The sequence below is a fragment of the Pipra filicauda genome, unplaced genomic scaffold (genome assembly GCF_003945595.2).
Source record: "Pipra filicauda isolate LSUMZ 115617 unplaced genomic scaffold, ASM394559v2 scaffold467_size714961_pilon, whole genome shotgun sequence".
Taxonomy (NCBI): Eukaryota; Metazoa; Chordata; class Aves; order Passeriformes; family Pipridae; genus Pipra; species Pipra filicauda.
In genome coordinates, this window is record NW_024104606.1 from 280,217 (window position 1) to 305,803 (window position 25,587).

Consider the following 25,587-nt stretch of genomic DNA (forward strand, 5'->3'; position numbering starts at 1 on the left):
TTCAGCCTATGATCAAGTCACAGATGAGAATCAAGGGGAGGAGGGGAAGCTCACAGGGCATCCAGGGGCTGGGACTAGGAAAAAAATATCAGATGTTTAAAATATCCACATGTTAACCAGCTGTGAAATTGGTTCAGTGCAGTCACTAAGAGGTAATTCTTCATTGGTTTTAATGAATTAAAATAATGTATGTGCCAGCTAGAAATAATGAATGTGGTGCAGATGAAATTGTGATCTCTCCATTCTAAAAGGTGAAACTCCTTTATTACAGTCAGACCTTTGTTCCCTCATGTCTGAACCTGAGTGTGTTTCCAGGATGGAAAAATGAAAACATTTGCAAAAATGTGTCAATTCTGTGTTTGCAGATGCTTTTTAATGATAAAGTAATTGAAACTAAAGGGTTTGGGTTTGTTTTTAAGCAACTGGAATGAATTCTTTTGTTAAATTAATTTAAAATGTTTGGGGAGGTTTTTTTTATTAATGAAAATGTCAGTTGGTGATGAATTTCTACCACATTGTAGTTAAAGTGTTGTAGTCAGTGTGGTTGTTATAACTGAAATGAATGTGTTAATTTGTCCTTGGTTTCTTAATTTTGTACTTTATCCTCCAGCTGCTGAAGAAACGTTAGTAAATGTAGAGAACTTGAAAGCTGTGACCACAGAAATATTGAACTTTTTTGGTTTTTGTTTTCAAAGTTATTTTGAGTTTACCCTGAACTTCAATTTTTTTATTTTTGTTTTGTTTTGTTTTGTGTTTTTTTTTGTTTTCTTTTTGTTTTTTTTATTGGTTTGGTTACAAGGTTTGTCCAGAGGGGTCGCATTTATCCGGTTTGACAAAAGGTCAGAAGCAGAAGAGGCAATTACAAATTTCAATGGTCACAAACCCCCAGGTTCCTCCGAGCCCATTACAGTGAAGTTTGCAGCCAACCCTAACCAGAACAAAAATGTGGCACTGTTGTCGCAGCTGTGTCATTCACCAGCTCGACGGTTTGGAGGGCCAGTGCATCACCAGGCGCAGAGATTCAGGTAGGTTAGGGGGAATAAATGCATTTAAGGCTGTGCTCCTGTTCCCGTGTCCGTCTGGGAAGCTGGGCAGTGACCCCTTCACTGCAGCATGTGTGAATGAATCCGTAGTGCACTGTGTGTCCTGCAGTGTCATGTAAATAAAGTGTTGCATTAAAGTACGATTAAAGTAAAAATCTTACTTGTAACATTTATATTGAAGTTAGAGTGTGGAGGTACCTGCACCCCGGGGTCTGCTCCCACAGCTGGGTTACAGTGAGGTGTTGATAGGTGCCTGTCTCAACAGATCCCCATTCTGTGGTCTGAACACAGATAAATTGGCAACTTAATTAAAGCTCTGAACCGTTGGTTCCAGCAGGGACGTGTCATAGTAAGACAGGAAAACCTTATTTCTGATGAGGAGGTTCCATGGGATTCGTGCCTGCATCCCAATCTGGGCAGGGCTCTGCCTTCCCTCGAGGCCTCACGAGTTCAGTGATGAGAATATTGAGTGGCTGCAACATCCTGTCTGCCCCCAGGGCTGTGGAAGACACTGTGTTTTGCCTTTTGAGAATTGCCTTGGTTTCTTTTGAGTATGAATTGCTTGAATTGGGATTGCCTTGGATGCTTATGGAGGAAGCTGGTGGTTGGACAGTGCTCTGGAATATGTGGTATAGTGACAGATAAGCAATGGGCTTTGAGATGAGATTATGTTCCTGAGAGCTTCTGAGTGTAGTGTTTCCCTGTTGGGAGTATACTCTTTTTTTATTATTGTTTTTCTCCTCTGAAGTGTCCCGTTATAGACTAAAATCTCAGCCAGCTTTTTGCTCTGCTGCTGCTCCAGTGTTGCTGTACCTGTCCATCAGGCTGCAGCTCAGTGCTCTGAGCACACTCAGTGTCGTGTGTCCCCAGAGAGAATTGGTACTTTGCAGTCAGCTGTGGTGCTACACTGAGGGTGGTTGAACAGTTTACCTAAAGAGACCATGAAATGTCCATTCTTGGCTGGGATGGGCCTGAGCAACCTGCTCCAGGTGCCCTGCTCTGAGCAGGGGAATTTACTGCAGGATTTCCAGAGGCTCCTGCTCTCCTCCAGTCTCCTGTTCAGCTGTAGCCTGGGGAGGTTCAGTTCAGGCAGCTCCTTGTGTTCCTGAGACACTCATCCAGATCTCCACACCAAACCTCCTGTGCCACGCTGAGGAATGAAATTCTGAATTGTTTGCCTTTGAGTGAACTGTTAAAAAGTACATCTGTCCTCTGTCTCAGCCAGGGCTTCAGTGTGTCCTGGTCCTAGTAAAATCTTGAGGCTTATGGCTTGGTTTTTTCCTTCTTAATTTAATTGGACACTTTATTTGTCATTCTTCCCCTTAAAATTTATTGCAGAATTAAGATGTATCAGAAGAACCAGTACAAATAAAATTCACATCCATAATTAAGAGACCAAACAGCTTTAATTCTGTCCTGTAATGACCACTCAGGAGCAATAGAAATGATTAATGTCTTTATGCTAATATTGCTGGTGAAACTAGATTTTAATAACCAACCAGTTTGTTCATTATTCTTTTATTGCATCATTTAGAGCAGCATTAATGTCATTTGTGTGCATTTCATAGAATCCCAGAATGGTTTGGGTTGGAAGGGACCTTAAAGCTCATCCAGTCCCACTCCCTGCCATGGGCAGGGACACCTTCCACTCTCCCAGGTTGCTCCAAGCCCCGTCCAGCCTGGCCTGGGACACTTCCAGGGATGGGGCAGCCACAGCTGGTGTTTCTGTAGGTTCGAGGTGTCAGCAGGAGCTTAGATGGAAGAAAATGTTCTGCCTCTGTCTGTTCCATTCCTGCTGCTGTGGGAGCTGTGTCCCCCCAAGTTGTCTGTGCCCAGGGCTCATTTGTCAGCACATTTTGGCCCACTTTGGGTAGACCTGCTGGTGGGGAAAGAGCTGAACGTTTTGCAGTACCACAGACTGGCAGAGGCTGGAACAGAGCAGGTGTGGGTTAGGCTGTGCTGTCAGGAATACACTGTGGACACAAGATCCACTGGTTGACTTGGAAACACAGACTGTCCATCTCTGTCTTGTCACAGACTTGCAGGACCTCCAGCAGTTATTATAAAACCTCCTTCCCTCGATGCCCCGTGCAGGCACATATGTACACGTATGCACAACACTTGCACCATAGAATCATGGAATCATTAAGGTTGGAAAAGACCTTCAAAATCATGAAGTCTATCCCACAGCCCTTCGAATTCTTCTTTTCACCTTTGGTGTTAGCTGGAAGTTTTTCTATTGAGTCTTCCTTAAAAGATGTGAACTTAATGAGTTATAATTACTCATCCTGTGGTTAAACTCAAGAACCTGAGCTTGGGCTGAGTGTTGTTTGTTTTGGTGGTGAACAAGACATGATGAAAGATAAGCTGCTTCCACAGTGCACACAGTCTGTATAAATTAAAGTTGTGGTCTCTGCTCCACAGAGGTTGAATACTTAACCTGACATTTTGATTACACTTCGTCTCATTCCATCATAATCCCTGTAAATCCAGGATTAAGCCCTTAGTATCTAATTTGTAATTATTAATTTCCTACAGATATCACTCCAACCCTTTGTTTAATGTTCTGTTAATCCTTTGGAGTTCCTGTGGTATTTGTGGCTCACATCAGGAACTGGTCTTAGTGCTGTGTCCCCCTGGAGTGCTGGGCTGGCCTGCCAATTCTGAGACATGGGCTCTCTGCTTCCATGCAGGAGTGATGCCACGGGGTTGTGTCTGGAGGAGAGATAAAACATCTGGGCCAGGGGTTTCTTTTGAGCGTAAGATTTATTTACTTACACGGAATGGGAGATCTCCAGATGCTGAACTCTGATTAAATGGAGGGGTTTGGCTCCTGAAGTGTGAGAATGTGCCCAGAACCCCTGGAAGGCCTGTGCTTTTGCAGCTCACCAGGGCACTATACTAGAAGAACGTTCTTTCAAGTCTCAGATATTCCCAGTTCAGCTGGTTTTGCTTTCAGACTTGTTCAGGGTCAGAGCCAGTTCCCAGTTACTGTAATGCTCATAACTCTGTTGGTATCAGTCCACGAGTTCAGTCCTGAATGCCTGAAGGGAAGTAATTTCTGATAGCTCTTTGATCCAAGGGGAAACACAAGAAGACTCTGGAATATTTAACCCTGTAATTGGCATTATTGCTCAGAGAGCTCCTGCACGTCTGTTGGGTTTCACTCCGGTGAAATTGTTTAAATTTTCCATTTTTAGACCAGTTTGTAATTTGGATGTGAGTTGTCTGTGTTGAGAATGCTGCAGAAGGAACCATTTCATCCGGAGCAGTATTTCATCAAGGCTCTGGAAGAATGTGGGGCTGAAACCCCATTTGCTGCTCTTCTCCCATATGTGACTATTTGACTGAGCCCCTGATTTATTGCAGGCTTAGAGCTTGTACCAATTCTCAGTAAGATTTGTGTTGGCCACAGCAGGTCATTCCCATCTGTATCAGGGCAGAGCAGAAAAAGTTGCTTGTCAGAGGGACAGTGTCAGTGTAGCTGAACTCCTGCTCCTGGTGGAATTATTAAAAAATAAAAAGCTGCCAAGCTCATGTGTGAAATCATCATAGGCTGATATTAAAAATAACGTTCCTGCTTATTGGCATTATGGGATGGCTCCTCCTGTGATGCTCTGTGTGACTGTCCTTGGAGTGCAGTGAAAAGAGTTCAGCAAAACCCACATGAGGCTGTGCCAGGGGGGTTGGGATGGATCTCAGGGAAAGGTTCTTCCCCCACAGGGTGCTGGGGCACTGCCCAGGCTCCTCAGGGCAGTGGGCACGGCCCCAAGGCTGCCAGAGCTCCAGGAGCTCTGAAGGACAGGGTGGGATTGTTGGGGCTGTGCTTTGCAGGGCCAGGAGTTGGACTGGATGATCCCTGTGGGTCACTCCAAGCTCAGAAGTTTCTGTGATTCTATGAAAATAATTTATAGGATGGATGTTCAGAGACCTAAAAAGAATTGTTTTTCATTTAGGAGTGTAATTTCTGAGATGGTCCTCCAGTGTGTTAAAGTAGTTCCAGGATCTGTTGAGCACTGCAGTCTGTCTGTCTCATGGCAGAACAGCAAAAGGTCATTCATATAAACGAGAAGCTTATGAAATGAAAAAGGATTGCAATTAAAAGTACAGTGTGTTGATACTTAATGCCACAAGATGTTGGAGTTTTAAGTTAGCATTGCTTGAAAGAACCATCCATAGATAACACTGGCTACAGACTCTTAGGGAGGCTTGAAAAAAGCAATGTGGAGGAGACAGTATAAAAATAATTACAGCAGAAATGAGGACACCAGCAGTAAGTGTGATAAGACTGAGATCACTCAAATTACAATATTAATGGAATTTTAAAAACTCTTCCTCTGAAACATCTTGGATCTCTGTGGGACTTAGAGTTTGCCCAAATTGGACAGTCTTTTAAACATCCCTAATAAGTATAACTTCCTAAGGGTCATCTTAAATTGGTGTGGTCATAAAAATCTTTCCTGGTAGGACAGAGAGGTGTCAGCTGCTCCGAGCCTGGCTTGTCCAGGCTGTTGCTCCAAGCTGAGTGAGATGTCTGAGGTCCCTCATGTGCAGGGTGAGCACAGAGATGCATCAGATCAGCTGAATTGCATTTCATAGGGTTGTTTTTTTAAGTGACTTTTCAAATCTTTTAGGGGACTCTTTTGGTTTTACCATGTTTTGCTTGGTTCGTTTTTTTTTAAATAAACCTGTAATATTTTCTGAGTCAAGGCAGGAAGAGAGGAAAAATCTCTTTGAAAATGAGTGTATCCCAAGAGCTGAGGTACTTGCTATTTTCAATTATTTTGTCTGTGATGTGCATTTAGGTTTGTTGTGTTCTTGCATTTAACACCAGCTGCTCCTGTACAAGTGACTGCAGCCTTGGTGTGGTGTTACCTGGGCCCGTGGGCAGGGCCTGAGGCTTTGGAGCAGGCAGGATCAGGGCTATCCTGAGTGCTGGAACCAACGTCAGGCAGTTCTGAGCTCTGATTTGCTGCTCCCCCCTACATGTGAGCAGGACCCAGGACTGGTGATCTGTTGAGATGAAAACTTGCCAGATAATAAGATAAATCCATCCTACCAGATCATTACTCACATGGAAAGAAGCTACAGAGCTGAAGGTGTCTGTCAGAACAAGTAAGTGTATCAAGCATGCAAACACAGGAACATTTTTCTGCAAAGCCCAAATAAATAGCAGGTATGTCACCTAATCATCAGATCACACGGGTTAGTGCGTCTCATTCACCTTCTGATGCTTCTAACTGCTTTTTCAGCTTGACTGTAGTACAAGGATTCCCAAACTTGGATTTGCTTGGGGCTGGCCACCGGGGGTCTGTGAGCTCAGGTGTGTCCACACTGTGCCCCAAACCCCAGGCTCAGGGAGGCCCTGGGCAGTGAGGGAGGGATGGAGGGACCCCTGCTCTGGGGACAGGAGGGCTCAGGAGCTCAGGTGTCCAAGGCAATGAGCTCTGAGCCCCAGAGAGCCTGGGGAGGTGGGCCCTGAGTGGTTCTCGGGTGTGAATGGACAGGCTGAGCCATTCCCTGTGTGTGTGGGTGTGGGTGTGGGAGTGGGTGTCTGGGGGTGTGTGTGTGTCCTGCCACCCCTTCGCTCCCAATACACGCCCTTGAGCCCTCCCTCCTCGACAAAGGCAGCAGCAGCTCCTTGATGCAGGGCAAGAAAGAGTCAGTGGGGAAGTGTTTCGCACTTTACTGCCCAGACATCCCTTCCCTGTTTCCTCCAGGTCAGCAGAGAATCAGAATCTGCCCCCACCAAGCTCTTGGCAGAGAGCAGCTCCTGTACCACCTCTAAGGGGTTTGCGTGTCACCAGTGGTACAAGTCAGTTTGGGAACCCCTGGTAGAGTATCATTATAATTCTATGTGACCTCACATTTTTAAATAATAAATAAGCACAAGGGTTCAAAGTGAGTTTTTCACCTTAACTGTCACATTTCCTGATCTTTGAGTGCTTAGCTGTGCAACCCTAGTATTGCCCTAAAATATTCAGAAGCTTTGAATTTCTAAGGTGGAGGAAATAGAATAAAGGGGAATTAGAAATGTGGGTTATAGGGAAAAGAAATTAATATAAGGCAAGACACAGAAAGGAGAGGTTTTTCAGGTTTTTGTTATGTATAAATCCTGCTGGGGTACTATGCAGGAGGCAGGGTTCAGGAGGAGTGAATATGGGTGATTTTAAAAGTCCAGTTCAGTAAAGTCGCATCTAAGTTTTCCTGGTACGAAGTTGATGTAAAATTAATAAAACCATCCATGCATACTGAAATTGTAAAACTGTGCACTGAGCCTGCTCGTGTTGGGAGTGTTTGCCTGCACCTGCTGCCTTTGGGTGGAAAGGGAGTAGGTTTTGTTCTGTTCCACAAAACGAGAAATTAGTACACACAATCTCTACTCCTAAAAACCAAGCACACCCATCCCCTGCCCCAGCAAACCCAAAGAAACCATTTGACTTTAGAGTTCCCAACGTGCTATTTTAGAGGCAAGAAAAGGAGGACGAGGGAAAAAACCTCCCTGAGTGAAATAATTGGGAGATGCCTGTGGCCTCTGGGGAGGTGCTGCCTGTGCCCCCCACTCGAGCAGTTCTGCACCGATGCCCTGGGCACTCTGAGCAGCCTGGCTGAGTTCAGAGATCATCCAGGCCCCCTGGGAAGGTGATCACATAACCTTGCCTTGCCTGTTCCTTGCCTATTTCTAAGGATAGTTCCCTGTTGATAAAGCAGTTGGAATTCTTAACTTTCTTTTTCCTGGCAGCTGTTGATTTGATTGTCAATATGAATGGGGAAACATTTATCTGGCGGTTTTGATGTCCATGTAGAAAATATTCATTCTGCGTTGCTTCCCATTCAAGTTAATTTGCTTAATTGAATTGAATTGTGCTTTTTATTTGCTAGGTTCTCTCCTATGGGTGTAGATCACATGAGTGGGCTTTCTGGTGTAAATGTTCCAGGAAACGCATCTTCTGGCTGGTGTATCTTCATCTACAACCTTGGTCAAGATGCTGATGAGGGAATCCTCTGGCAGATGTTTGGCCCCTTTGGTGCGGTTACCAATGTGAAAGTTATTCGAGATTTCAACACCAACAAGTGCAAAGGTTTTGGTTTTGTGACCATGACAAACTATGAAGAAGCTGCAATGGCCATAGCAAGTCTTAATGGCTACCGCCTGGGGGACAAAATCTTACAGGTTTCCTTCAAAACCAACAAGTCCCACAAATAACTTGCTCGTGCTTTTTGTATGGAATAGATAATGGAGTGACAGAAGTTGAAACATTTTTGTTAGTGTAAAACTCATTTTGCGCCAATTTTCACAAGTGTTTGTCTTAGTCTAAATGAGAAGTGAAAAGGTTTTATATTCTGGGATGCAACTGACATGTTCAAATGTTTGAAATCCCACAATGTTAGACCAATTTTAAGTTCCTTTAAGTTATTTCATTTAAAACCTGTTAAAAACCCCCTGAAATCTTGAGTAGATTGCATTAACTAGACCCTCTGGATGGTGGTAAAATTGAAGCATGCTTTCACTTATGAGACTAACATTTGTTTCATTGAATGTTGTCTGCAAAAACTGGAATTTTCTGAAAAAATATCAGGCTGAATTCATTAATTTTCTTGGGTTTTATGTTATTGTTTTTCCTACCCGTCCCCATGTCCTTTCCTTCTCCCCCCTCTCCCCCAGTTTCAGTAGTATGGAAGAAAAGTTGAGAAATACTAATGTTTTAGTTGACAGTAAATTGTTTGATCAATTAATATTCATAACTGTGTGTCTAGTTGAGGATCAGGCTTTTTAAAGTCAAGGTCTTGTAAGTAGTAGCATGCCAGCCTAACTTTAACACCATTGGGGAGGTAAGTTGCACACTGAGCAGTGGCCGAGCTGTCCAACTCACAGGTTGTAGAAACGTGACTTTTAAAGCCCACTTTGAGAGGAATGGACCAAAGAGTTTCAAAGAAACTCCGGGAAGATTTCAGAGTCAAAATGAAACTCCAAAAAAAGCAAGTGTGAATATATGTTGCTACTTTATCAGACTGAATCTCTTCTGTCCAAATATTTAATGCATGGTGCACTACTTACTGGTACATTATAATGCAGCAAGATACTTACTCATTTTCCAAGATCATTGTAGTTGGAATTCCTTTGGCAGTTCTATTTTGTTAAGAAAAACCAGTTATAAACATTTGAGCATTGTATTTCTCGCATCCCTTCTAATGAGTGCTAGATTTTTCTATTTTATTAGGATTTTGTTCTGACAACTAGCTTTACTTATTGAACACTCAGCAGAAAAGTACTTACGACTTGCAAGTTAGATATTAACCAAAAAAAAAAACCCTTTGATTTGTAGATTTAAAGATTAATCCCCCAGGTTTTCTGCAGACTGCCTTGAAACTTTGAGTTGTTCTGTTTCTGTTAATTTTCTTTTGCTTTTTTGTGTTTTTTGTTTGTTTTTACTTTTGCATTTAAGAACATTAAATTTGATTTTGTTTTGCTCAAATTTTGTTTTGTTTTTTATTTTCTGTTCTTTTTTTGCTAAGTATTGCACAGAGTGTCCAGCTTTCAGAGTGCTGTTTTAAAGAACCGTAGCTCCTCCTTAAGAGAATTTTAATTTACTGCTTTGCCAGATGAGTAGAAGAAACAGAGTTGTGAAACGAGCACTACAATGGATGTGCCACAGACTGACGTGACCCTCAGGTGTTCTTGGGTAGGAAACCTGGAGAGGCTGACCCTGCCAGGTACAGGTGTGTGAGGTGCTGTGCACAACTAGAGACTCGGCCACTTTCAGCTCTGGTGCTTCTGTAGGGAGAACAGATGTGAAAACGGGGTCTGTGGCAGTTTAATGCAGTGTCTCCTTGGTTTGCCTCTGCCAGCCCCAGAGTTTATTCCCAGACTCCAGAGGCCATTCCGTGCCGCCTGCTCGTCTCGCTCCATCCCAGCTGCCCTTGCCTCGTGCTTGCCGTCGTTCCTCCTCTCCCCCAGTGGGACCTGCAGTCCTGCACAGCCCCAGGGCTCCCTCAGCCTCTGCCTGGGGCCACCCAGGGGCTGCTGCCCAGCTCCAGTGGGGACCTGGGGGAGCTGCTGGTGCTTCTGGAGCTGCCTGGGACACACCCAAACCCTACAGATAGGCCTTGGCCCAGCCAGCAGCCTCCTGCTTGGTCTGAGCTTGTGTGCAGTGAATGCAGGTGGGATTTTTCCTGTTAAAACATCCAGCCTTGCCTCTCCTGCCAGTCTGTTCACTCTCCATCTCTTGAGAAGCAAAATGGGCTGTGAAACAGTGACTGTGACACAGCAACCAACCCACTCCCACACCCCCAGTTGTGCTCTTGACTGTCTGTTCCAGAGGTTCCCACCAGTTTGTTGTCATCATTTATTACATCAGTGAATGTTTCTTTTCTGTGTATGAGGAGGGATTGGGAAGCACCCAGGGGCTTCTCCCAAGTTAAAGCTGTGTAGTACAGAGAAGTTCTCTTACTGTGTCCCACCACCACTGACCCCTGCACTGTCCTGTTCCACAGGAGTGGGCTGCAGTCATTCCCAGTTCCTGTCGTTCTCTCTTGCCTTGTTCCATTTAAGATAAATTTTCAAACTAAATGGGAATTACTGTTTATCACAGCATTTAGCTGGGGGTTCAGACTTTGAGGAATGACCCCTAAACATGGCTCTGCATCAGTGCTGGTTCCAAGCACACTGGCCGTGGCAGCAGCACATTGCTGTGGGCTCGCCAGCTGCCACTCAAAAAACAACTTCTCTTGGATGCTTTTTGGCATCACTGTCCCTTCCTTTTCCACTGCTTCCCTACTTTTTCATCTCTCCTTCTTTGCTAAGTAAGAAGGAAATGCAGGATATGGTTTTGTACCACTACTGCATAGTACAGTACTTTGTACTGTACTACTTTTAGGAAAGGTCTGTTCCCAGCTTCCTTTGATAATTGCTTTGAAAATAATTTCTAGGTGATTAGTATGAGGAAAGCACTGCTGCTTGAGTCAGGAAAAGAGGATAAAATCCTGCTGAAATATTCAGAGCTGACACCAGGAGTAGTGTATGATCTGCACTGTTTCAACAGTCGGTAGATCCTTGGCATAAATAGCTGTGTATATATTCTTGATGGTTTTGGTCCTCAAGAGCAACCTGTGCATCCCACTAGTAAAGACCAAAGGGAAACTTCTGGAGGTGGAAACTAAATTTTAACAAGACATCTGCCACCAGTTTTTCTGCCCAAAAGTTAGAAGCAACTGGTGTCCTCACCATGCCATCCAGCAGACCCTGCTTTGAAGCTCTCACTTGAACAGACCTGTTTCAAGAGAGGTTTTGACCTCTTAATTGTCAAGGAATGTAGAAAAACTGTGGATATATTCTGCTTTTTCATCCCTTAAATTGACAGAAGCCAGGTGTTTCTGTCAGGTGACACTTCTGTCTCAGTCAGTGCTTGCAGGATCTTTGTAGAACCAAGGGGCTGTCTCAAAGCAGAGGTCTCTCACATTCCTCATGAGAAACAGTGTCTCAGGTAGGGAATTTTGAAAAGTCTTCGTTGCTGGATTAGGATGATCAGGTTTTGAAAACCTAGATTTGTTGGTCTGTACTGGAGATGTGCTACAGGAACAGCTGCAGTGGGAGTGTTTTGGGATCCTTTAGAGCAGATAAGGAGCCTCTCTGGACAACTCTGGGTGTAGCTTCTGAAGGACCAGGTGTAATTCCTGATGGAAACACAGTTGGCCATGCTGCTGTCACTGGGTCTCCTGTACAGATATCGAAGGGAGTTCCTACATTTGCTTCCCAGCTGTCCACATGAATGGAATTCATCCTGTGCAGAACACTGGCCGTGAGCCTCATCACAGCCTAAACCTCCTGTTAGCAGACAGGGAAATTCCACATAAACATGGAAGAGGAATCTCATGTTGCTGAAGGTGCTTGGTATGAGCTGGCAGAGGCAAGTGCAGATCCTTCAGGTGATGAGGGGGTGGCAACACCCGAAATCCAAACAGGAGCAGAATCAGTGTGCTCAGTTCTCGGTGAGTCCCTGTTAGATGGTGTCCATGCTCTCAAGTGTTGGATTTATTTTGTTCTTCAAGCTGCATCATCATAAGGTTTGGTTTACTTTAGCTGCTTCACTCTTTTGAGAGAGGGAGGGGACTGACCAGTGCAGTTCCTGTCACCTCCTGAGCCCAGCTTGTGCCAATCCCTGTGCCTGTTCTAGCCCTGGGACTGGGAAGGGCTTGAGGATCCAGCTCTTAGGATGGAGGGAGAAGTCACCGTCCCCACAGTGGTGTGTGACCACAGAGCTTTTCCTTCCCTTTGCTTGGATATGATTTTTGTACATCTGTATCATGTGAGCATGAAACCCACTGAAAATCCAGAGCTCCACAAGTCACTGGAGCAGGATATTCTCACCAGTTGGTCAGTGTGGGGTCACTTACCCTGTCCAGATGACCAAAGGGTGCCTGTATGGAGAGGACACCTATTTTTTAGGGGGTTGAACGTTGTAGTAATGTTATTTATATACAAAGCAGTTAAAAATATAAAAAAAAAAATTGGCATAGCTCCATTTGTCCACCAGTCAAAACCAAAATTATGACCTAGCTGTAAAGGTAACCTGTTATTTTAAGGCTGAATTTGGAAAATGAATATCCTTAAGGTCCTTAAACATCTGTTATAATTTCATGTTGCTTTAATGTTCTGGGTAAGGTCAATAAAGTAGAAATTCTTCAAATATTCAGGAGAGATTTTTGTTTAGAGTGTACTCTAAATATTAATAACTCAAGTTCCTTTTTGGATAGTCTGTCATTACATATGTGCTTTTAAAAAAAAAACAACTTGGAGAATGTCCCCACGTTTACTTTTTTAACACAATAAACAGGTCATATAATAAACTGTTCATTCAGAGTAGCTCCTCTGATAGCTCTGCCTGCAGAGCATTAGGGTGTTTGGGAGGCTTTTTTGTGAGCTGATGGCAGCCTGATGGTTCAGTCCTGTAACTCAAACACGGAGCGGTTTGTCCCCTCTCAGAAGGTCACTGTGTTTTTGATTTCCATAATGAAGAAATGTGTCCTCTATAACTCTGTCAGTGAAGCACCTTACTGTTACATTTCTACTTTTAGGCACCTAAGAATAGCTTTAGAGGGAAGGGACCAAATCCACCTTTAGCATAAGGAAACCCCAACCCCCTTGAGTTCCCTGAGTGGAGCTGCACTTGTGTTTTGGGTTTTTTTCCATTTTGGTTTTTTGTTGCCCCAGAGCTGAATTTGCCACCTGAGGTACTTTAATCTCCATTTGGAAGCAGGAGAGTCTTTCTGTGCCGTAGGCAAGTTCCTCTGACGTAGCTCTGCACTTCTCAAGGTGGGATACTCAGCACAATAGGACGGATAAATCCAGAGCTCGAGAGGCCAGTGCTCGAGAGGCCAGTGGTTGTTCTCTGTGATTATTACACCTTATTGGGTTTCTGCTTATTAAAGAATAAAAAAAAACCCGTGGAATTCATAAAAAAGGGGTCTCAGTTTCCTCCCTCCCTCTTGGAAGAGGCGGTACCTCCGTGACAGCCAGCGGGACTGAAGGTCGCCGTTCCTCTCTAGGTGCCCGCTCGTAGGTTGATCAGGTGCGGCGGCGTTTGGGTGGTCGCCCTTCTGTGGCAGCCTCGGGGAGTCGAACAAAAACCAAACTCCAGACGTTGCTTTCTCTCCTCCTGCATGATTTAAAACCAGTCAAAGCCTTTATGGTCTCTAAAACAAACCCCAACCCCTCCACCCCGCCGTGAGCGGGTTTGACGTTCGACCCTGGTGGTTCGTTCTGGATCACGCTTGGTCCAACAGCAGCGAAGGTTTAGAGATATTTTTCTGTTGAGTGGAATTTTCAGCACCGAAATTCTCTTTTGTTGCTAATGATGGGAAACCAGTAATGGTAGAACTGCCACCTGAAACCTTGGAAAATTGCTTCTGTGTTCACATTTTAGCATCTCAATATTCTCCTACTGTTGTTCCTTATTTTTAAACATTTTTGAGCAAGTTTTTGGTGGAATGGCTGAACTTTTTCACTTGGTCATTGAGAAGAAAATGACTTGAGACATTTGAAACATAAGTTGAGATAAACCTTTATTTGACAAGTAATTTGAATAATACTGTACTTCTAGTCTTTTTATTGATTTCCTTTCCTTTAACTTATGTAATCTTTTGTTTATAAATTAATCTGTTTGTGGGACAGAAGGTTTTATCAATTGCTTTCCATACTGTACAGTATATGGTTACACATTTTGTATATTTAGTGTGTTTTTAAGTTATTGATTTGTTTTATATCAAATAATTTATTTTTCAGGTACCATTTTCATTTAAACTTTGTTTTTACATGGGTTTATTTTAAATAAAGTATGACACTGCTTTCCAAATGTCTAAAATGAAGTTGAATCCCATTGTGTTATTTTGAGATGACTTATGTAAATTAACTTATTTTAGAAATAACTGCAGAAATGTACCAAGTTCATACTTTGGTTGTGCTTCAGTTCAAGTGCTTGGAAATTCTCTGCAATGATTTTTGAGCAGTTTGAAAAAATGGAATTTTCATATTGAAACAGTTCAAAGATTTGTTGATGAAGCAGCAGCTTTGTAGAATCCTGTGGATGGAGTTATGAGCATTGTTTTCTATATGGATTTTCAAAATTAAATGAAACAACTCATAGATATTTTACTGGTGTTAAGACTTAAATGAAATTATCTGTTAATAGTGCAAAGAAGTTTTGTACGTTTGCCACATGTTCATGACTGGTTTTGTTGAGCACTTGTTTGGAACATACTTGGGATGTTTTTACATGAGCCCTGATGAAGGGTGATGTACTTCAAAATAGAATTAGGCTTTTACTTAATTGTTCATATTTTGTCTTTTTTTCCCTGCAGGAATTGGATTATTATTGTGCAGTTTGGAATTTGACATGTTTTCAGAAGAATCTGAACTGTGTTCAGGAATAGGCCAATCAAGGCTCCTCCACTAAAGATTTTGTAACTTGTGGCCTTGTTAGAAAGGTGGAATTAAAAGAAGGTGCTTGGTTTCCTTCCTGTTTCTCAGGAAAAAAAAGTCATTATCTTCATCTTATGGTTTCCATCCCGATTAAACCAAACCCAAAGCCCAGCTACACCGTTAATCAGAAGCATTTAGTGAAACTTCTGGAGGGAGCTCTTGAGGAAATGGGAGAGGTTCAGGTTGGATATTGGGAAAAATGTCTTGGTGGGAAGGGTTGTCAAGCCCTGGCACAGCTGCCCGGGGCAGGGGTGGAGTCACCACCCCTGGAAGGGTTCAAACCACGTGTGGATGTGGCACCTGGGGACAGGGGTTAGTGGGGAACACGGTGCTGGGCTGATGGTTGGACTCGACAACCCTGAAGGTGTTTTCCAACCCCAGTGCTCAGTGTGCAGGTCAGGAGGGCCCCCTGGTTCCTCAGGTGGGGCTGGGGCAGGACAGACACCCCCAGTAACGCTGTAGGGAGGTTCTTTAGGGGCCTTTTCCAGAAATGTTTCTGAAACTGTGTCCTTTTGGTCAAAGGAACACACAGAACCTTGTTGGCTCTGCATAGACTGTGTTCCAGTCTTGGTCCCTTTTTCACCAACAGAAGTTTTTACAGTTCTGATAAACTGAAGTCTGTCCTGCTGAGTTTCAGCAGGTGCCTTGCTGTGTCCTTGTCACAGTAATGATCCCTCTCTCAAAGCTGGGCTGATTATTGTACCTCTGTTTTTTCTCTTAATGACTTACTGTGAAAAGGGATGTAAAATAAGAAAAATGAATAGTGTTTCACGTGTGAAGTCAGGGAGCAGAGGGCGATGCTGCCTCGGCTCAGAGTCCTTCCAGCTCAGGAGATTGTAAGATTTGCAGTTATTTTTTCATGTGAAGGGAATTTCTCCATGCAGTGCACTTCACCATGTGGAATTATTCTTAGTGCTAAATTGGTAAAGAGCTGAAGTGAGAATTTCTGTTACTACCAGTGCAATGGGCAGCATCTGGTGTTCTCAGGAATGCTTCATCAGGATTTAGACCTTTCCTGGGTTTTCCTTTTGCTGGAGCTGGAACACCTTCTCCGTTCTTGCTTTCACCGGGTGTTCATCCAGTGTGATTCACTTGGCTCAGGTTTGTTCTGACCACTGTTGTATTTTCTACGTTTTTCTTCTATGAAAAATCATGAGGGAAAACATGTGTTAAAAACAAAAAAATCGTAATAACAGGCAATGGCCACATGAAGTGCAGGCCCCTCAGAAATGTCTCTTTTTCCAAAAGCAAACAAAAAAACTTAGTGTAGACCCATTAAACCCACAACAGAGACTCTGGTTTTGCAGAATTCCCTATAGTCTCCCTGGGTTTAGACTATTCCCCCTCCTTGCTGCTGGGGTATCCTGCTGCCAACTTTCATCCCCTTCATTTCCAGAATAATCTCCCATGGGGGGGCAGAAAAAAGATGTTAAACTGCCCTGATTTCCATCTCGCTGATCTGTCAGGGAACAAGGTGTCTGAATCCTTTTCTCTGTATCTCCTGTCCTTAAAAAAAAAAAAAAGGAAGATTTGAGTGTAAGGAATGTCTGGGGTCGTGGTAATGGTGCATTTGTTGCAGGTTCTGGCCCAGCAGTGGCACTGAGCAGCTATTTCAGGAAGGCACACTGAGCCTCCCACCATCCCCCATCCAGTCATTCCCTTCATGCTGTGTCAGAGGGGCCCTGCCTGTTCCCCAAATGCCTCCTCTCCTTTTGAGTCCTGAGTTTTCAAGCTGTCCTTAAACTGTCCTCTGCTTCCATCCCGTGCTGACAGCAGGTAGGGGAAGTGGAATGTTACGTGTGTGTTACCTGAATGAAGGTGAATAAATCACGATGCTTCCCTGTTTGCACTGTGACACACTTTCTTTTTTGTCTTTTTAAAATATTTATGTATAGAAACAATGACTTGAGCAAAATGGGCCTCTGAATCTAGTTTGTCAGAACTTAACTTGTGCTAACATCTCACTGGTAAATATTTTTTCATCGCAAGAAAATTAATTTAAAACAAATTCAGTTGGAAGTACAGTTGAAGCACAGATTTTCTTTATTTGAATTGTAAGTGTGGTATATAGTGGTTTAAAGCTTGAACTTTTCCAAGTGGATTGACTTCTCTCTGCAGAGCTGGAGCCAGAGCGCTTGTTAAAGAGAATGTTCTCAAACTAGAACTTACAAGGAACTTTCCAGAGCTTAATAAAAATCAGTTTGAGGCTTCCTGTGTTCTCAGAGGGATCAGTGGAGCTGTTAAACCTATTTTAACAAACCTGTTAAACCTCCTGTTTGAATGTGTTGGAACAGATTCTGCCCCAAGTGCAGCCCGTGCATGCTACAGAGAAGGATCCTAGAGGAGAGCAGAGCAGGAATGCTTTGGCTTAGGAGCGAGGTGGGGCAGTGTAAGCAGTGCTGAGCTGCTTCCTGCCCTGGGCTCCAGCTCCAGGATCACAGGAGGAGCAGGCACTGGGACTGGCAGGACTCCAGGGCTGTCCTGCAGCCCGTGAACAGCTGTGGTAAGTAGCTCATGTGCTTCTCAGAGTCCTGGCACAGAGGGGTTTGGTCTCGGTCTAACCAGACTTGCAAAATTTGGGATGAAACACTTTTGCAACCTTTACCTTTCTCTGCCAGGTTGTTCCTTCTGCTTTATTTCTTCCAAGAGACACAATGTACATATACATTTGTGTGTGTGTACACCCACATGTAATACCTGTGTGTGTGGTAAAACTCACCTAGGCTGTTTTTTAGGTTGTTTGGAGTACATACACATCCCTGTTAACTGTGTGTGTTACTGCTGTGCACGTGTGTGGAATGGCACATACACACTGCCCCGTGTCCTGCACAGTGTAGGGGTAATTCATGCAGAGATGTATATCCCTAAAAACCCAAGCTCATGTGAAGGTTTCTAATGCATTGGTCACAATGATACAGTGATGTGAGGAACGATGTGTGGAGGTTTAAGAAAGTTAATCTCAAGCTGGGTAAGAATTTGACATCCACATTTTTCTAACTCTAGAAAATAGCCACATCTGTATTTTGTATCTTAAAATTTCTCAGCAGTGGTCCTGTACTGCACCATGTCTGCTGTTCAGGGAGCACCTCCCATTCCCTTCTCCCTGTGAGATACAATACTCTCACTCCGTTTGGAAATCACTCTGGTTTTGTTTTAAGCCACCTTTATTCCATATTTTCCCCTTTCTGTTTTTGCCATATTTCATGGGCCTTAATGTTTTAATCCTTTCTCACTGCAGGAATGGAGGAAGGAAGACAATTGAGCCTCAAGAAGGACTGTGGTTCTAGTGAGATGGCAGCGACTGACCGTGCATGCCACGGGTGCACCCCCAGGCCCCTCTGCCCCCATCACTGCATTCCAGGAGGGATGCCAGGGCTGCTCATGCTGGCTTAGATAAAACATAGCTAAACCTTGGCCCAGTGTCTTCAGAGATGCTTTTGTGCACAAAGCAAAGCTAGATTTGAGGTACAACTCACTGCAGTGCCTGTGCCTTATTCAGTCACGCAGGTAGTTTGTAGGGACTCATACGAGGTGTTTTATTCCAGGGCAGTGGTGCCTCCAGCGTTGTGGTAGTTCCTGGGGAACATTCTGGCTGTCCTGATATGCATCTTATCTTACTTAAATGCAGTGATGCTCAAGGCAGGGCAAGAGCTGCAAGATGGAAGCTGGTTGAGCTTTGTGCTTCCCTCCCAGTCTCAGTGCTCCATGCTCAGCTGGGCACGTGTGAGCCTCATGTGCTGCTGGACTGCTGGGAGCCTTGAGGAAGGAATGTTTGGAATATTTGCCCTGACTTTGGCATCTCCACATTCATACCACAAATCCTGATTTTACAGAAGAACATCTCTAATATCCACTGCGTGGTATCTGATGTCCCAGCTCCTTTGTCATTATCCATTCTGGTTTTGGGTGAGGGATTAATGCAAGCTGGTTGTATACAAGAGGGAATAAAAAAGGAAGAGATCAGACTTGTTGAATTGGCAGCCTGACAGTTTCTGAAACACATGACAGGAAGGATCCCTGCGTGGGAGTGCTGGGTGTTGGTGCAGGGCAGGGAATCCGACTGGAGCCTGAGCTGTGCCATCCCCTTGCTCAGTGAGGAGGGTGAGCAGCAAACAGTGCTAATGAAAGGTTTGCTTAGTTGGCACAAACCAAAGGAGGAAAAGAGGTGTGATGCCCTAATGTGGACAAGGATGAAATGGTTTTGCCCAGAGATATTTTAGTGTTTCTCATGTACATGCTGGAGTGGGATCATCTGTCCTGCAGGCAGTGCTGCTGGACTGGTGTGTGCTGTCAGCCGAGGCCTCTCCATTTCCTGTTACTCCTTGGAGATGAAGGAAGAATTCCTTGCAGTGGCAGCATTTTCTCTGTCAGCTGTGTAAAAGCTTAGTTAACGTGATGTTGCATGATACAGCTTCATAAATGTTTTTCTGTTAGAAGGTTTTAGATATTGAGGTCCTAAAAACTCCCCCAATCATCATCATCATCATCAGATGTCACTGTAGACATAAATAAGACTCTGAAGGTGAGCTCTGGATGTGTTTTATGTGCTGGTGTTGCTATAAATGCTCCAGTACCAGCAACTTATACCAACCCTGCACCATCATCTTGTTTGTGCTGATAAAGCTGTTAGCAAGACATATTTAAATTAAATAAAAGATAAGCTTCACCAGTGGTTCCTTTAAATCTGGATCAGTTCTGGATCTGTTTTCCACATAGTCCCATGGGGATATACATACCAGCCCTGCTAAAGGGGCAGTTAAAGGGTGGGATCAGGCAGCTTGATGTGGCACTGCCATCAAAAAGAGCACTGGATTGTGCTTGGAATGCTTGGGGTCAGCTGGGGCCTCGAGGAAACTGGAGGAATTAATTATTCTGGGAAGCCATCTAGACTGGAAGGTGGACTGTGGGTGTGAAGGACAGCTGGGGTCACTTCTTAGTCAAAACTGCTGGTACAGTCATCAGTCCATGTTCCTGGCAAAAGCAAAAAAGACTGCACTGGAAAAAGTCCAACCCAAGGTATTAAAGGAAAATCAGAGTAAATGGAGTGGGGGAGGACTAGCGAGCAACAAAAGGTACTTGTCAAAGGTCAGGAAGTGAAGGAGCTGTTTGAGATGCTGTGAGGTGGGGTAGGGAGAGGCTTCATGTTCAGCTGAAGGGAGAACATGGTGTGCAGAAGGGTGGGCGACAGAACTGAGTACCTGCAGTGCAGTGGCTGTGCTAAAACCAGGAGAGACTGACTGATGTGTTCCTGAGTGCATCGTTAGCATGGGAATTCTGGTAGGAAATACATCAACTTGTCAGTCCTGGCAGCGTCTCATGAGTGGAAAATGGCAAATCACAGGCAAATGTGTGGTAGAGGTGGATGGTGTGGGCTGGTACAACCCTGTTCATCTGCTCTCTGCCCTCCACAATGCATTTCTGTAGACAGGATGCTTATCCCTGCAAAGTGCTGAAGCTGGGAATGAAGGCTGCAGCAGCTTCTTCCAAGGGACTCTGCCCTGAGGCTCAATCCTACCAAGGCATGGCCTAAACAATTACTCTAAATCCATATGCTTCAAATTCTGAGTAACAGATTTAAAGATACAGAGGAAAATGTTCAAGTACGTTTTGTCACAGAACAATTAATTTGGTGAGTTTCTTTGAGAATAATAAATAGATTCCTAAAATTCAGTAAGTCCCATTTGCCTGGACTTTGAAGCATGTTGGACACCACTAAATCAACTTGAGTAGAAATACAGGAAATTTAGGGTGGGAGTTGCTTTAGAAGACGACAGTGGCAGGGAAGGTTATGCAGGAGATTTTCAGCTGGGGGGACATAATGAATTTCCCAGCTTTTTGGGATGCATTTCAGCATATATTTATGTTGAAATAGCACTTATGTACTGTGGCATCCTCAGCTGGAAATTGTGGAGAGATGCTGTAGCTCTTCCCTGGCTTTCCCCTTCCCAGTCTTCCACGAGTATGAGAAGTTTTGGAGAGGCACAGGGAGTGTAGATGTTCTTGCCCAGAGCATGGGTCTGGTGTGGAGGAGTGCACAGACACACACTCAGGAGCCAGGTATGCAGAGCTACCCCAGGGATAACGGGAATGTGGGACACGGCTGTGAGAGGAGGCTTTGGGTTCAAATTATTCAGGGCCCATAGGAGCAGGAGAGTCCCTGTGATGAGTTATGTGGGCTCAGTCCTGTGCTTTGCAGCATCTTGTGGCACAGGAGTGAAGCTCTTCAGAAGAGCTTCTTGATGGGGGGGTCCATTTACATCCGTGTGTGCCATCAGTCTGTCTCCTTTGGCTGGGAGATGCACGAGGCTGGCAGTGGGGAAATCATTCCAGGATAGGATTTGTCAGTCTGCTGTCAATATTGTCACATGTTTACTTAAGAAAATGCAGTGGAAGGCTGGTGATGAGAACTTGGAAAATCTCCGTGCATCTGGTGGTTCAGGGGTTGGTCACACAGGTGACACGGGAGTGGGGAGGCTGAGAAAGGGCAGACAGTGATTTCTTTCTCCCAAATAGGCTGGAGTAGAGAAGCCTTCTGGATGTCCTGTTCCCAGGTGCAGCACATGGCACTGCTGTTGAGCTCTTCTTGCTTACAAGGAACTAGATGGAAAGGCCCAAGCCCTGTGGCACATCTTTGTTCTGAACTGAACAATCCTGCTTTGCTTATTCTGACAGTGAACCAGTTGAGGAGTTTGGTGGTTTTCCAGCTGGGGATGGGAGATGAGGGAAGTGATGATGTTGTGTAGGGTGAGAGTGCAGTAAAGTGAACGAACTGTGCACATCAGAAACCTTCTGTTGACAACTTCAGCCAGCTCAGTGTGTCTCTCAGTACAGGCACTGCTGGCACTGCAGTGATCGTGGACACGGCTGTTTGTGGCCCAAAGTCAGCCAAGGAGTTGTGAGGCTTGTCAAATATCAGTTACCTTTGCAATCCTGGGTTCAGGCGGTGTGTTCCTGATGGTTGCAGATGAAATCCAGCTGGAGGCTGTGCTTGGTGAGGAATGCAGAGCTTGCTTAGCTGAGTGTGTGGCTGCGCGGGAGCACCAGCGGTTTGAGCGTCAGCCCAGGACCTGCCCACCCAGGAGGGTTGTCTGTCTGTCCATGGCTCATTGCCACAACTGTGTCAGGACAGGCACCCAACCCTGGGTTCTTCATTACAAAAGAGGGTGTTGTTCTGTGGCCATTTTCTTTGGCCATCAGGATGCTGATGTTCCTCATCCTCAGCCCGATTCAGAGCAGCTGGAGTTGTGTGACCGTTCCCACAGGCAGCTGGGGATGTTCCTGATGGGTTTGAAGGCACCTGCAGTTGTAGAATTATGGAATGGTTTGGGTTGGAAGGGACATTAAAGCCCATCTAATTACAGCCCCTGCCATGGGCAGGGACACCTTCCACTATCCCAGGTTGCTTCAAGCCCTGTCCAACCTGGCCTTGGACACTTCCAGGGATGGGGCAGCCACAGCTTCTCCACAGCAGCCAGGGCCTTCCCACCCTCACAGCCAACAATTCCTTCCCAATATCCCATCTAACTCTGCCCTCTGGCAGTGGGAAGCCATTCCCCCTGTCCTGTCCCTCCATCCCTTGTCCCCAGTCCCTCTCCAGCTCTCCTGGAGCCCCTTTAGGCCCTGCAAGGGGCTCTCAGCTCTCCCTGGAGCCTTCTCTCCTCCAGGTGAACCCCCCCAGCTCTCCCAGCCTGGCTCCAGAGCAGAGGGGCTCCAGCCCTGGCAGCATCTCTGTGGCCTCCTCTGGACCCTCTCCAGCAGCTCCACGTCCTTGTGCTTTTGTTCCCCAGGGCTGGAGGCAGCTCTGCAGGGGGGTCTCACTTTAGGGGGCAGAGGGGCAGAATCCCCCCTGTCCTGCTGCCCACACTGGGGGACCAGCCCAGGGCACAGGGGGTTTCTGGGTGCCAGGACACATGGCCGGGGTGTGTGGAGCTTCTTATCCACCAGCACCCCCAAGTCCTTCTCCTCAGGGCTGCTTTCACTGATTTCTTCTCCTGGTCTGTGCTCCTGTCTGGGATTGCCCTGACCCAGGTGCAGGACCTGCACTTGAGCTTGTTAAACTCGATTAATAAAATAAATATTTAAATAAAATATATTAATTTATTATTTAATTTATTAATAAATATTTATTTTGCATTGCTTCCATTCTCGAGAACTTTTATTCCATCAGGAGGTTCCGTGCTCCAGTCAGTGACTGTCAGAGCTGTAAGCAAGGGGTTAACTAAAGCATAGACTTTGTTTTGATTCTGGGCTTTAATGAATGGGAGAGTCAACAGGAGAGTCATGTTTTTTTTTTCCACCAGTGAGTTTGAATAGCAAAGCAGTGCCACTGGGCCCTTATCCTAATTTTACTTTTTCAGTGGGGTGTATTAGGACAAGCTACGTGATTCTTTCGATTCTCTCCTCGGCTCATTAGAATTGTCATCTCATTTTTTCCTGCCTTCCCAGGTTGTTGTGTGGGTTAATTCTTACAGTCTCTGTAGTGCTTTGAATTTAATGTTTTGGTTCACACACTGGTTGGCAGTTTGGATAACAAGCAGTTGAAGGGGGGAAGCTGGTTCCAGGTTCTGCCCAGCCTGCCGAGCTGGTGTGTAGGACACTGCACACCCAACCCCAGCCTGGGTCTGTGGGGACACAGGCAGCAAATGCATCTTGGTTTCTCCAATAACATATTTTTTTACTGTCTGTCTCCTAAGATGGGGAGCAGCACCCTGGGGCACAGCCAGGCTGATCTCACCAGTGCACTTGATATTCCTCGTGGGATGTGCTAAAGGAAAACAGTTGGCAGAGCCCGTGTTTGTGTATGGGGAGGGGAGAAAAGAGATCCTGAGAGAGCAGCTCTTCTGTGGGGCTTACATCAAGAAAGCTGTATTTGAGTGCTTGGAGGGAGGGATGGGAAATGGAGGAGGGGTCCTTGTTTGTATCTGCCCATTTACAGGGTTCTGTTTTGTATCTGCCAATTTAGGGGGGTTTGCACCTTTCTCGGTACATCTGCTCTGGCACCGTTGAGGTAAGAGCTGGAGACTGCCAATGCCCCAGTGGAGGAGCTCGTGGGGTTCCCCCTGAGCAGTGTCACTCAGTTGTTTCTGTTCTCTGCTGCCTGGCTGTGTCACTACTGAGACCTGGCTCCTGCTCACCGAGCTCCTGCCTTTGCTGGATCATGAGTGGAAAGGGGAAAGGCAGATTTTATGATTGCAGGTTCAAGAGGTGATATAATTCAGGTCTGCAGGTGAAAAGAGAGCCTGGGCAGTTCCCTGTGTGTGTGGTTTGTACGTGGTTGGAAAGGCAAGGGGGTGAGTGAGAACAGAGCTGTGCTTTGGTAGCTCTAGTTGTGAGCAAGTGAGTAATTGTTGCTGGGGAAGGATGTGTATGAATGGTTCATTTCCTACCTAAGGCTTCATGTCCAGGAACTGCAGATTGGTGCTCAGGTTGGAGGGAAGCATGATCTTGGAGAGGAGCTGATAACTGGATAACAGCTGGCTGGATGCAGCATCCTCTGGGGAACAGTTGCTGATACATGAGCAGTAGAAACCCAACAACTAAAGCTCAGGGTTGGCATTTTGTTGGCATTAGGAGGAGAATCATGAGAAATTTAGCCTGGCTGGAGCTGTGACACCAACAACAGATGTCTGCCAGGTTTTAAGTGCAAAGAGCATGTGTTCTGTCTGTCTCCAGTGACTGCAGCCTGTTAAAGTAAATAACTGCTTGGGATGTGGCATTTGGAGGGCAGGCAGCGAGACAGGGAGATGTCTGGAGACAACACTGTTCTGGAGGTGGTGTCATGATGTGCTGTTCTCAATGTTTTAGCACCAGGATCTGGTTTAAGGTTTTGCAGTTGAAGACTTCAGAATATTGAAAGGGAAACAAGGAGGAGAATGGCCAAATACCCATTCTGTTGTGGTTCAAGGAAGGACAGTGAATAGAAGATCTCTGAGGTGAGATGGCCAGGTAAGTGAAGCAGCAACTTTTGGGTTGGTTGTAATATTTCAGCTTTACCATTCTTTCCTGTCTATGCTGAGCTGTGGCTTGGGTAAGTCCATGTCTCAGAGTGAAAGCCAAAATCTGGCCTTACAGAGTTTGAAGGCTCAGGATTCTAAAAACAGGTATCTTTGCTCAGAATTGTAATTTAGGATGGGATTCATCCTACTGACTCAAGTTATTAAAAATCCTAGCATCCAGTCCAAACCCATTCTGAAGACATCTCCTCCCACAGTCTGAGATGTACTGCTCAGAAGGGTGCCTGGCTCTCCCTGTTGGCTGCAGGGCACTTCATCTGTGTAGTTTAAATGAGCTCCATTCCTTCTGGAAAATAAAGGTAAGTGCACGTTGCACGCCCGGGTGTCAAGACCTCTGCACCTGCACAGGTCTGGCTGCTCCTGACATGGATTTCAGAGCACCTTACCCAGGGATGCTATGTTGAGGAGTTTGAAGAAATCTGGGAAGTTTGCAGCTGGAGAATGTCCATCATGGTGAGGGGCAACACGCTGCAGGATTGCCCAGGCTGGTGAGGGCCCAAGGTAACGAGTCCATGGGGCAGCTCTGCACCGTGTGCTCTGCGTGGCCAAGGGC

At 45.3% G+C, this 25,587-nt stretch overlaps 1 protein-coding gene across 2 annotated transcripts in view; it reads left to right on the plus strand.

The window, feature by feature from the left end:
* Positions 1 to 9,515, plus strand: part of ELAVL1 (ELAV like RNA binding protein 1) — a 40,699-nt gene extending 31,184 nt beyond the window's left edge. Inside the window, exons 5-6 of one of the 2 annotated variants that reach the window (XM_027742161.2) lie at positions 800 to 1,025; positions 7,926 to 9,515. In XM_027742161.2, coding sequence (XP_027597962.1) covers positions 800 to 1,025; positions 7,926 to 8,250 — 551 coding nt within the window. In that variant the 3' untranslated portion in view covers positions 8,251 to 9,515. The remainder of the gene's footprint in view (positions 1 to 799; positions 1,026 to 7,925) is intronic. The other variant, XM_039386141.1, reaches the window with a different exon arrangement.
* Positions 9,516 to 25,587: the final 16,072 nt, after the last annotated feature.